The sequence below is a fragment of the Podarcis muralis genome, chromosome 2, assembly GCF_964188315.1.
Source record: "Podarcis muralis chromosome 2, rPodMur119.hap1.1, whole genome shotgun sequence".
NCBI classification, from domain to species: Eukaryota; Metazoa; Chordata; class Lepidosauria; order Squamata; family Lacertidae; genus Podarcis; species Podarcis muralis.
The window spans coordinates 59,891,854-59,904,276 of NC_135656.1; the positions used below are offsets into that span (position 1 = coordinate 59,891,854).

The following is a 12,423-nucleotide window of genomic DNA, read 5'->3' on the forward strand; positions in this document are numbered from 1 at the left end:
GCATTTTTTGAACGACTTTTCATTAACATTACATATGATGCTGAAGTAAAAGGGCTCATGAAGGCCAATAAAACAACAAAAGCAGCTCTTATAATTACCTAACAGCCAGATCTAAACTGAACGCAATACTTGCCTGGTTAAAGATTAAACAATTCTAAAAATCAAACCTTGAAGAGTGAGCCATTTGTCCCAGACACCAGTTTCTCCTTTGCTTATTATGCTGCAAGCAAGTGACTGAAAAGGTTTCATCTGGATTTGCAAGTAATTTGATTCTAGGGTGGCCATATTTGTACTACTTCCTAGAGGCCTGTCTTATAACTGAAATGTTGTCAGAGGACAGTCCTTTATTTGAAGGATGGTCTGGTACAAGTCTGATTTAAATAAAAGAGAATGGCGAGACCTTGAAGTTGCCCATCAATTGTTGGTGCCTGGATGCAGAGCAGGAACATTTGTCACCATCTTCCTCGTTATGAAGAAATACACTGTATTTCTATTTAAATTATAGTAATTATTTCTAAATTTGCATCTGTACATATACATTAGCATATGAAAATTTTAAATGACTGTCTTCTCCTGTTCCCTCTTTTGCAGTTACTCATTTCATCTATTTCTGGTGCTGCATTAAGTGGCTATCTTATTTAACACCTGCCATTTTCTAATCACTGTGTTTCTAAGCACAACTGCAAATGTCACTGTGAAGGCGGCTAACTGAAAGTAGGTCTAACGTCTCAGAGTGCAAGATCCTGCTTCACTGTAAGGAATTTTAAGCCTATGTGTTGGAAACACTTTATCTGAAGGCTATCAAAAATTTAACAGACAGCCAAAAGATGTTCCTGGGCTCTGTATTTCTGTCTTGCCCACTGGGCATAGATCCGATTCATATTGTGAAAATCAGTAACATTTTGAAAATCAGTAACATTTCCAAATAATAGAGGGTAGGCGACACATAACATTGCTGGTGCAGTCCTCCTGTATCCATCATGGATGCTACCAAAGGCAGTATAAAGTCCAGGATGAGCAGGTACATCAAACTATGGCTTTAGTAACATAGAAAATGTCGTTGCATCTCAGTACAAAACTGGAACCAGCAGCTGATTTTGAAAATGACAAAAATTCTAAGTATTTCTACCCTTTTACGTAGATTCAATCATCTGCTTCTCTGCCTCCTCCCTCATTCTTTGCTTATGAGGAAGCAAGCAGGAAATTGTCCTCCAGGCATCAATATTTCAAAACAAGAGACAACTTGGAGGCGTGTTTGTTCACCTGCATAGGCGTTAGCCTGTTGCAACAGTTCAGTGCAAGTATGCACATCTGCAAAGGCGCGAATACCAAGGCAATTCGTGGGATGGAGCTGAGATTGAAGAAAGTCACAACAGTTTTGTCGAACATCCATTAGCTGCAATAGGCTGGCTGCTGGTAACAAAACCTGAAAGGCAGAGGACAAAATGGCAGAGAATGAGCACTATACTTCGCCTTCTTGGATAAATATTCTGTTGCAACTTGCTACAGCACAGTTGAGGAAGAGACAACGAAGCCATTTCGGAGTCAGAGGACAGACTACACATGACCAAAAAGAGAGATCTCATGCAGGCAGTCATCCTTTTTGATATCTCCCTTTCCCTTCAAAGAGGATGAAGATGTGGGACAGAATTAATAGTTCTGATATGTACGTCATAGCAAATCCACCTAAAATTACAGGATTTCTCATAAAGATTAGTATATGGAGTAGGTGGTGTTCTTAAAAAAGAAGCTAGAATACACTGTGCTATTTTTACTTCTGCATTTTTGAAATTATCCCCCACTGAATAAATCATTGCTCATTACCTCATTCTTCACAGCATTTTGATTTTACCACTATGTTCAGGCCACGTCCCCCATTTGTTGTTTTTATACCACACTGTAAGTGTGCACGGCTTCCTTATGGTGTAGAAAGGGCTACATGTTATTGCCCTGCATGTTTTACAAGCCATGCTCTCCCCCAGAACATACATTACAAAGCTGATACAGCCTTTACCCTCAGGAGAAATTATATACAGTCATTGTAATGAGCAATAATTTAACATGTACAGTAGTTGCAGCCCTCTTGCTAATCATGAATACAAAGAATGTGGTCCTCAAGGTCAAAGAAGCCAGTCACCAATAGAAACTTTACATCTCCACACAAAAAAGCACTTCTTTATGAATGGCACTGGTACATCAGCACCTGCTGTCCAACTTCACTGTGAATCATTTTCCATTACAGGCAGCAAAGTGTTAGTATATCCAAAGGGCTCATACTGCTGAAAGAATCATATCTGTATGTGACATTCTGGTGATGTCAATGATATCTACAGTACTGAATGAAGGCAGATTGAGAAGATGGCCTGGGGCACTTACATTTGTTTATCTGCCAGGAAGACTCCTCACCAGCTTTAGCAATGAAAAAGCCGTTTTTTAAAAGGCAAGGCCCTTTTAAAAGCTAAACAGTATTAATGTCACTCTTTCCCTCACTGCTAAATATGCATTTACTCTGTTGGAATCAAGCAAACTCATAAGCAGGTCTCCAAGGAATGATCTAGAAAAGCATGGCAAATATCGTTAAAGACTTACCTTGCCATTACACTGTGTTGGCAAGAAGAAAACTGTGTTCATCCACTGCCTCAACTCACTTCATCCCAAAAGAACAGTAGTAAAACTGCAACGTGCCCTGGGGTGCATTCACTGTACTATTCCAGCAAGAAAAATCCAACCCAGCTGGATCACACAGGAATATTACAAATCAGTAACTTTTTCAGAGAATGCTAACCCCCAACAGGCAACAATAAAACACAGAAATTAATTAAGCTATGGGTTCTGGCTCCCAAACACTTTTGATTCCTAGCACAGATTAACTTAAATTAGCAAAAGGAAACTAGTAACAACTGTTTCTTTTTTCCAGCAATTTCCTAGAACTGCTTCGGTGTATTGGAATTCCACTAATATGATACAAGTTTCAGTGTAGTTTTTGAACAACAGTTCCAAGTAAAGGGCAAATTCACATCTATGCTAATTATCTGTGAACCACATAGCCCCGTTTCTTGCTACAAAGATGGCCTAGATTGCCTACCAGGGCAGTAGTTCAGGCTCATACTTACCCTCCTTTTCTTGTGCATTCCAATTCCCTTCCTCACTTTCCAGTTTGTGAGAACTGTCTCAAACAAGGTCTTTCCTGATCCACAGCACTGGACCCTGTTATTACTGAACACTTGTTTCTATCTGTTTTTATCATGCTGTGTTATTGTTTTTATATTGTAGGCCACTTTGAGAGCTTTAAACACTAAGCGGCCTGCATTGCAGGGGGTTGGAACAGTTAGAATTGTATAGCCGGAAGCGACCCTATGATTTAAAGGGCTTTCAAACAAGCATATAACAACTATAATGTTCCATGGCATACAAATCAGATCAACTATGGTTAACTACAAACCACAGTTTGCATCCAAACAAGAACTGGAAACCACAGATCAGACTGGGATTCTGGTTTGTATTAAAACTATGGCATACTACGATAACCATAGGTAAAGGTAAAGGTACCCCTGCCCGTACGGGCCAGTCTTGACAGACTCTAGGGTTGTGCGCTCATCTCACTCTAGAGGCCAGGAGCCAGCGCTGTCCGCAGACACTTCCGGGTCACGTGGCCAGCGTGATGAAGCCGCTCTGGCGAGCCAGAGCAGCACACGGAAACACTGTTTACCTTCCCGCTAGTAAGCGGCCCCTATTTATCTACTTGCACCCGGAGGTGCTTTCGAACTGCTAGGTTGGCAGGCGCTGGGACCGAGCAACGGGAGCGCACCCCGCCGCGGGGATTCGAACCGCTGACTATACGATCGGCAAGTCCTAGGCGCTGAGGTTTTACCCACAGCACCACCCGCGTCCCTCACGATAACCATAGTTTGCCTTATATTCTGATGAAATGGCAAACTAGGTACTGAGAACCAAACAAAGAGAAGGAATGTGCGAGCGCACAAAGAATGGTGCCAACATCCTTGGTTGTGATGTCTGAACAAGACCATCGCCCCTCGGCTTTGCCATTCCTTCCCCCCACCCCACCCCATATAAGAACAATAATAATTAACTTTTAAAATTCCACAGATTGCTTATTTACTGAATGTGAAATTCTTCAAACATTCTAAATTATTACATAAATGACTGGAGCCAAATGACTGCTGCTCTACAGCACTTGATACAATTATTCAGCCGTGACAGAAATTAAACTGGGTTGGGAATACGTGTATTAAATAGCAGAGCAGGGACCGCCTGGGACAAAGTGGCACTGGCCTGCAATGTTTCCACTAAAAATACACAAAGACAGGCAGCAGCATTATCCAATGGTGCAAATATCTAAGCGCATTACTTGTGAATCCACATGATCTTTCAGCAGCAGGCCTGTCCGTTAAAACAGAGTTCAGGACCTTCAACAATTATATCAGTGAAGCATTAAGCCATATCACTTTTCATGGGCCAAATCCAAATTATCAAAACACAGAAGACTGGCACTGATTTAAGTTAAAGTGCTTTGACCCAGGGTGCTTAACTTGTACCTAAGTGATTGTCATGATCTACATTATCTTCTTATAACCCACCAAGGAACATGAGAAACTGCCTCACCCCAAGTCATGACGAAGCCACTTTTGGCGAACCAGAGCAGTGCACGGAAATGCCGTTTACCTTCCCATCAGAGCGGTACCTATTTATCTACTTGCACTTGACGTGCTTTCGAACTGCTAGGTGGGCAGGAGCTGGGACCGAACAACAGGAGCTCACCCTGTCGCAGGGATTCGAACCGCCGAACTTCCGATCGGCAAGCCCTAGGCTCAGTGGTTTAGACCACAGTGCCACCCACATCCCAAACCATGAATATAAGCTCTTAAATTCTCTCCGACTCTACAATTGCAGTAGTGTAACATTACTGATTCCTGATTTTACATCAATGCTGTACAAAATCTTTTAAATGCACAATATTTATGCCCCTAGAATACTAAATCTAAGCAGAGACAGCTGGAGAATGGAGAAAAAAATATCACCAGTGTAATCACAGTATTTCCCACATATTATAGACTTACTCCTAAATGTGTGTAGAAAGCTACCTTAAACATCAAATTTGCCATTCAGTTACAATGTGACTACCCAGAAGATGCCCTCTTTAGGGAAGACGTGTAGAACATAATTTAATTTTATAAAGAAACATTGCAGAATTCTATTGCTGAACATAATGGTTGTAATGATGGTGATATGACCTGATTTCCAGGCACATCCTGAAAGATCTCTAACTTCAATTCCTAGGTAATCTTTTATTATTGGAGTCATTTTAATCTCACCTTTAAAAATGAAAAATTATGAAGGCAACTTACATAAGTAAAACACTAAAGCAAGTTCATCATAAAAACTATGTACAAGAAAAGGCAGAAAATCACTCATGGTAAGCCTTGGGAAATAATTTTTTTTAATTCAATTTATCGATCTCCCCAGGAAGGGAGCCACCACTAAAAAGGCACCTTTAAGCTCTCCTCACCTGAACATTTTCTTCTGTGACCTCTATCTCAGCGGTGTAGATGTAATCAATCAGCTTACTTAAGGTTAGTCCATCAACATCTTTGATCTCGATCTTCTTTGCTTTGCTTTCAGTCATATCTCCTGAAATTCAATTTTAAAAATAATTCCCCCCAAAAAATGTGGTTTGTGTTTCTATTTCCCCCACCCCACCCCCTTAGGTTCAACTGAGCACGTGAAGAAATTTCTACCTATCTGTCTTAACAAAAACAAAAATAATTTTAGCACATTCTAAACAGTGATCCCATTTCTAGATGTCTAAGAAATACTACCAAGTTTATGATTCCCACTTTCAAAATTACTTTTAAAAATCTGTTTGGCAAGTTAAGGCATCTCTGCTGCACAGCTTTGAGAACAGATAGCTACAGTTCATATAACTGAAAAGCCAATATTCTTTTCTTTTTTTAACAATATGTTTTAAAGCAGCTGGCCCTGTTTGATACTCTTCCATGAAGAAAGACAGAAATATTCTTTGTTCCCTTTTCTACATTCTTAAAAGGAACAGAAGCCAACAGGCTACTATCGTTATACTCACTCAATAGGATTGCTCTTCCTTTGAAGAAAACCTGTCTACAAAAGAAAGGAATTGGTAACTTGCATGTATCTTAAGATTCCATGCATTTATTTTGAAGTAGTACGTTCCACTGGAAAGTACGTCCATGTCTATATTCCGTGACATAGCCTTCAAATGGGAGGTCTGTATAAGGGACAGGCCAGAATATCTCGTGTCCACTGCAAGTTGTACCAAATGTATGTACTTTTGAATGGCTTTTCTCTTATGTGTGTGAAACAATAGAAGTTATTATGATGGAAGTTGCAAATTCAATTAATAGCTTTCTATTACAAGTTCTACTAGCATGATATTGTCAAGCTTCACAGTTCTACTCCTGTCTTAACCAAGTGGTAAGGATTCCCTACATTTGCTGACATGGCCAGGTGGTCACCTGCACTAGTGATCCAGGGCAATTGACATCTGAGGAGGGAAGGCACTCCTCCAACCTGCAGTGTTCTATGGCTGGAGTCATCTTCTGAGGTAGTGATGGGGAACCTGTGGCCCTCCAGATGTTGTTGCACTACAATTTCCATCACTCACCACTGGCCATGCTGGCTGGGTATGATGGGAGTTGAAGTCCAACAAGCTCTGGAGGTCCAAAGGTTTGCCATGTCTGTTTTAAGAAATACCATCCCCTGCTTTTTCATGTTGCAAAATACCAAGTGTTATTTATTTTTTTGAAAGATTGAAATACCCGTATCTCTCGTGGAGGAGGCACACATAGAAAGACCTCACATGATTATCACAGGGTCTGGATTGATTTATGAGGGGTTTGTCAGTCCTTGAAGTACTGCGGTCCTGAGCCATTTGAGGCTTTATAGGTCAAAACTATCACTTTGAATTGGGCCCAGAAACCAATTGGCAGCCAGTGTAGTCCAGCCAGGATCGGTGTAATATGCAAGCCAACTCAATGTATACAGTGTGATTGCTTAGTTGTGAAATATATATAGTCCTAGATGTAGGTAGCTGTTTGGGGCTGTAACAGAGGAGCTGCAATTGGTCCTCTTACTAAGATGAAAAATTTGCAATCTCTTATCATTTGCACAAGCTGCCACCCCATCCATGGAGGGAGCAGCTTGAGGGTGGGCGTTTGAGCTCATACTGAATTTATTTTTGCTGGCTCTTCTTTATAAGTGCTATAGAAAGAGAGAGCGCTGATGTCAGGCAAGGCTCTTTTGAGCTATTTGTGTATTTGATGTATTCGTACAATAGCTGAGTATCTCTAACTTTAGATCAGTTGTGCTTGAAAGCTTGAGACTAGGTTTTATTAAATTGTTGTATAATTTCCCCCCTTTTCTGTCATTTTATGCAGCTGAAGGTCAGAGGTCAGCAACTAAATCAGCACTGAACTGGCCTGTGGGCCAAACACTGAACTGAGGGGGTCACAGTTTTCCTCGATCTCATTCACTGGTGGAAGAAGTATGGTAATTGGAAAGGAACTGTTAGGGTGGCAGGCGCTGCCCTGTGGAACTGCCTACCAGTAGAGGTTCAGCAGGAACCATTCCTCCTTGCCTTTGGATGTCTTTCGTTTAGACAGGCCTCCTTAACATGAATTTCTTTTATTTTAACCAATTAGAATTTATTTATGCCTTTTCATTGATATTTCTGTTGATTTTGTTTTTATATGCGGTATTCCCCTTTGCTATTTTTGTTATGGAAGTACAGATTATGAATTCATAAATAAATGAACCCATAATAAAGCTGTCTCATACATGGTCTGAAAATTTGCCCATCTGGCCCACTGCAGTCTTCTCTGACTAGCAGTGGCTCTTCAGGGTCTCAGGCAAGAAGGAAGGCCTTTTCCTTCACTTGTTTAATTTAACTAGAGATCCCAGGGATGGAACCTTCTGGCTACAAAGTACATGCATTACTAGAATCTTTCCTCTTTTCCTGCCATCTTAGGCCAAGGAGGACTGTGAAGAGGCTGATGTTACAAGTTCATACTGGCATCTGTAGTGAGTATTAAAAGGGAGAAGAGATGAAATAGGGGCAATCACATGTGTCACTGCTTGGCAACTACATAAGCATCTTTTAACTTAGTTTATTGTTAATCAAGAAGCAGAAAGGGATAATGGCATGGTAGCAGGGCAACCACATGACTTTCACCTCCCCTGTCCTGCTGTTTTGAATTAAGATTAGTACAGAAGTGGTTGCCACTGGTGCACCTTAATTTAAAGTGACCCAGTGATGATTAGGATTAGGTCCCAACCTCTTCCATCTTCACTCTGGGGCCAGAAGGCGTCCTTAAAGAGCCAGATCCACCGACTGCTCACTAATTTAGGTCCTTACCTACATTTCACCTTCGCAGGAGTCAACCTGAACAAGTAGTATCAGCACAGCTATTAAAATGCAATTTAAACTAGCACCTTGCTACTTCTAAGGGCCAATTCTCACAAGACAAGCGTCTTACATGGAAGTGTTCTGATTTTTTAAAAAAGCAAAACCCTACATGGACCCCACATGTTGAATGTCACATGAGATGAGTACACAGATGTCTGTCTATTTTGCCACTCGCCACTTAAACAAGGAGGAAAGTAACTACAGTTTGCAACTGCAATAGTTCTTGCAAAAGCAGAAAATCCACACCTTACCTCAAAAGCAAGCTATCAGATGTAAAATATATTAATGATGCTATATACTTCCACAATTAAATTAATTACCAAACCATTTTCTGTAAAACAGTCATTCAAAAATCTGTGTTATTCCCCATGCAGTGTCTTTTGTTCTCTTGTAGCAAAATTCATAAGGACTAGTTCACATGTTAAAGCTGCTACATACAGAGGGTGAGACAAAGCAAAGAAAGAGAGGCAAAGTAAATGTGGTGGTGGTGTTTTTGCAGGAATCAGAGACAGCACTCAGGCTGAATCCCCACAAAATATCCCTCAAATCTCAGCCTCAGGCTCACCTACAAACCTGAGCCCAGGCCCATGGTAGCCTTAACCTGAAAATGGTCTCCATTATGGAGCTTACTCCGATCTTTGACATGCCTCACCAGTACAATCAAGTCTGGGATGAATGCTCCTAATGCTGGATACATTATCTGGAAAGGCACACAAATGGCTGTTTACATAGTAAATTATAAACCTCATGTTTACTTCCCCCCGCCCCCCATACAGAACACCTTTAAAAACAGTCACAGGCCTATACTCAAACCCTAATGGATACCAAATAGAACTAATCTGCATCTTAGAATCTGCACCCTACACTAGCACCCAACACATAGCTTGACTCCAAATATATTTTAATCAGCAAATAACAGTTATTTGCTCAAAGGCCCAAAGATACCTGTAAACATTGCACAGAAATACGGACTGCAGGCTGCCAGGACAATACGATGGGCTTCGATCTCAACATCTTCAGCAACAATCACCACATCACAGAGAAGCCGCTTGCTGTGAAGACACCAAAAAATCATGGTTTCAGAACGTGCTTCCAAACTGCGCTTTCTATATGCAGACTTGAAATGGTCTAGTTTCCTTGAATGACTCTTCTGCTATACAGCACTATTAAGGGGGATGAGGAGGTGTTTGCTGTAGCCTCTATAGGCAGCCCTCTGGAATATTCAGTTCATTTTTAATTAACAAACATGACAATTTAGCTAGATTTCAAGGTTATAGCCTCACAAATCTTATTTCAATATGTGGGTGAATTCAAGATCCAAGTGTTCAAACATACAAAGAACTGTTAAAAAAAAACCTCATCCATTTTGATGAATACTGAGCTGAATATATTTATATCTACAGCTTATGCAAAAGGTTTTTTTCCTCTGTAATTATGTGTAGGTGTCTTAAGACCAGTAATCCATTATTGGATGTCAAGTAATTTTTAAATAAATGGGAATAGCACGAAGAAACATCTTCGGAGGGGCTTTGTCTTTTATTCAAAGCAGTTGGTAACACAGCAGTAGCCTCATCAGTCTTGCATTGAGTCTCCTCCCTCTTCAAGCAGTTCCAAAAAAATTACCCCCAAAGAGAACATACACTTACCTCAGACCTCCTGCATTGTCCTCAAAACAGAGGCTAGACCACACACGAATGGTAGAGAACCAGTGCCCCCCCCACCAGATGATTCCCAACACTGCCATGCCTGCTACCAATAGGCCTGCTAGGAAGGAAGAGACCATTTGTGATGGCTGCCAAGAAGCAGATGTTGGCAACTTATTTCCCTCCCAGCCTTTCTAGTTTGTACATGTTCCCTGTACAAGGGGTTTGGAAAGGGACTTAGTGGGCAGCAGCAGCAAAGGCCACTGTAGCTCAAATTGTGCATTATCTGCTTGGGGAGGCCACACACAAAAAGGACTTGCCACTGGGATATCCCATGTGGAGAGGCAGCAGATACGGAGAATGAATAGTAAGAGCAGGCAACACAATAGAAAGGGGTAAGGAAACTCTCCTCCCTCCCATGCCCCATACACCCCCCACTGATCCCCTAAAATAGCATCCTAGCCACATAGCGTACGCTAGCCTCCAGCCACTAGGGTTCTTGCAGCACACAAGTGTAGCACACTACACAACAGCTAGGGAAAGGAGGGGACTCCACAGGTTAAGCTAAGAAGGAGGCCTCTTGCTGGCTTTCCGCTACCAAGGTCACCATGTCTGGACAAGGGCCACCTGTTCTCAGTCCATCCTCTGTGACAGTGAAGGCTGAAAGCACAGCTGCTATCACTGACACTAGCCAGTCCAGGAACTCCAAGCTAAATGGGAAGGTGGAAGCACCTGTTATTGACATAATACCTACCCACTATATACTTTACAGTGTGGGGAGGAGAGGAATGCAAGGGACTCTGCCTGAAATCTTATAAACTAAGGGACCCAATGCATTTGTGGCCGCTTGACCTCCTACAGGAATGGCCACTGGCTGACCCAGCAGAGATATGTATAGAGTAAAGTGCAGCTCCCCCCCCCTCCCGCTCGCCTGTCCCCAGTCATCATTAAGTTCTCACTGGTCCAGACTTGCCATGTGCGTAATATTGCCATGGAAATCAGCCTTTGCTAAAAACAACAGATTTAAGGCATTCAAGCAAATGCCACAATTTAGTTCTACTACAGCTCAGCAGCAGCAGGGAGCCAAAAGCATAAATCGGTAATAAGCACACAAGGAAAGAGACAACAGAGGCTTAAGGGCAGCTGTAGTCTTACATGTTCCAAAGGGCATCATGCACAAGAGAAGCCATTAGTTTCCACAAAGAGCAGCACTGTCATACGCTCCCCCATTATCCCCCACTGCACTCAAGTTACAAAAGGAATAAGCTAATATTATATCACTCCAAGTACATATTCCACATAACTTAGGCAGCCAAGTGCTCAGGCACATAAGCAACTTTACTCCAGACCCCTCCTGTTCTGTGACAGCAGACTAGAAGTAGAAGCTATCAGCCCCAAGATAACGGAGGGGGGGGGGAGAGGGGGTAGGACTCTTCACATAATGCTGATGCCCCTTTTGACATTACAGACATGATGCGGGGAGCTGCTGTTCCATGTGTTCATCTGATAGCATTGCCATAATGCTTAAAAGCACACCACCATTTGGATCATTATCAAGGAATTTTTGCCCAGCAATTTGGTGGCAAGCCTTTATGCATTGTAGCATCTGCAGCAATTCCACAGCCACCTCTGAAGAGTGCTATAGTCCTGTCATGGTCAGAGTGTGTTGCAATTCAAAAACAGTCATACCACTGAAGTCAAACGGAATCCGTTATGGAAGTCCATTCAACTTCCAAACTGTCCGGAAACCAAGGCGCAGCTTCCAATTGGCTGCAGGAAGGCAGCCAAAATGGCTGCCTTGAATTTATGTTTCCTAGGGGATCTGCATATAGTATACACCATATCATAGGCAATACAATAAGATTTTGCTGCACATGTTGATATGCACAAATCTGTTATGAGCCAATCAAAGTCAAGCACTTTTATGTATGAGAAACTAAATCTCATCGGATAGCGGGGAATAAATATCTGACCCACAAATAACTCTTTAATCTATCCTGGGCACAACAGAGACATTTTGGATTTATTTACTGCATCTCTAAATAATGTATGGCAGGCAGATATGTAATCAGATTAAGCTCAAGAAAAGATGACAAACTCAGACACACAGACCCCTATCTTAATTACATACATGATTATTGTTTACCCTAGAGCCAATTTTTATAGACAAATGTGGGGCCAATGATGGACTGAACAAGGAATTGTGGTATTTAAAACAAAATAGACTTAACAGTAGAATAACATAGGAACCTAAATAGGCTCTTTTAGCCAATATGAAATTTCTAACTGGTGTGCAAAAGGATTGGTAGTCAAACAGAAATC

General features: G+C 41.6%; 1 protein-coding gene across 7 annotated transcripts in view; it reads right to left on the reverse strand.

Moving 5' to 3' along the window:
- KLHL3 (kelch like family member 3) overlaps positions 1–12,423 on the reverse strand; it is a 45,118-nt gene that overhangs the window by 18,594 nt on the left and 14,101 nt on the right. For 4 of the 7 annotated variants that reach the window (XM_028718105.2, XM_077924544.1, XM_028718104.2 and 1 more), the window contains 3 exons: positions 9,404–9,510; positions 5,528–5,649; positions 1,264–1,426 (listed from right to left, as the gene is read on the reverse strand). In XM_028718105.2, the coding sequence (XP_028573938.2) occupies positions 1,264–1,426; positions 5,528–5,649; positions 9,404–9,510 (392 nt within the window). Of the gene's footprint in view, positions 1–1,263; positions 1,427–2,589; positions 2,734–5,527; positions 5,656–6,100; positions 6,136–9,403; positions 9,511–12,423 lie in introns of those variants that run through there. The other 3 variants (XM_077924545.1, XM_028718108.2, XM_077924546.1) reach the window with 3 other exon arrangements.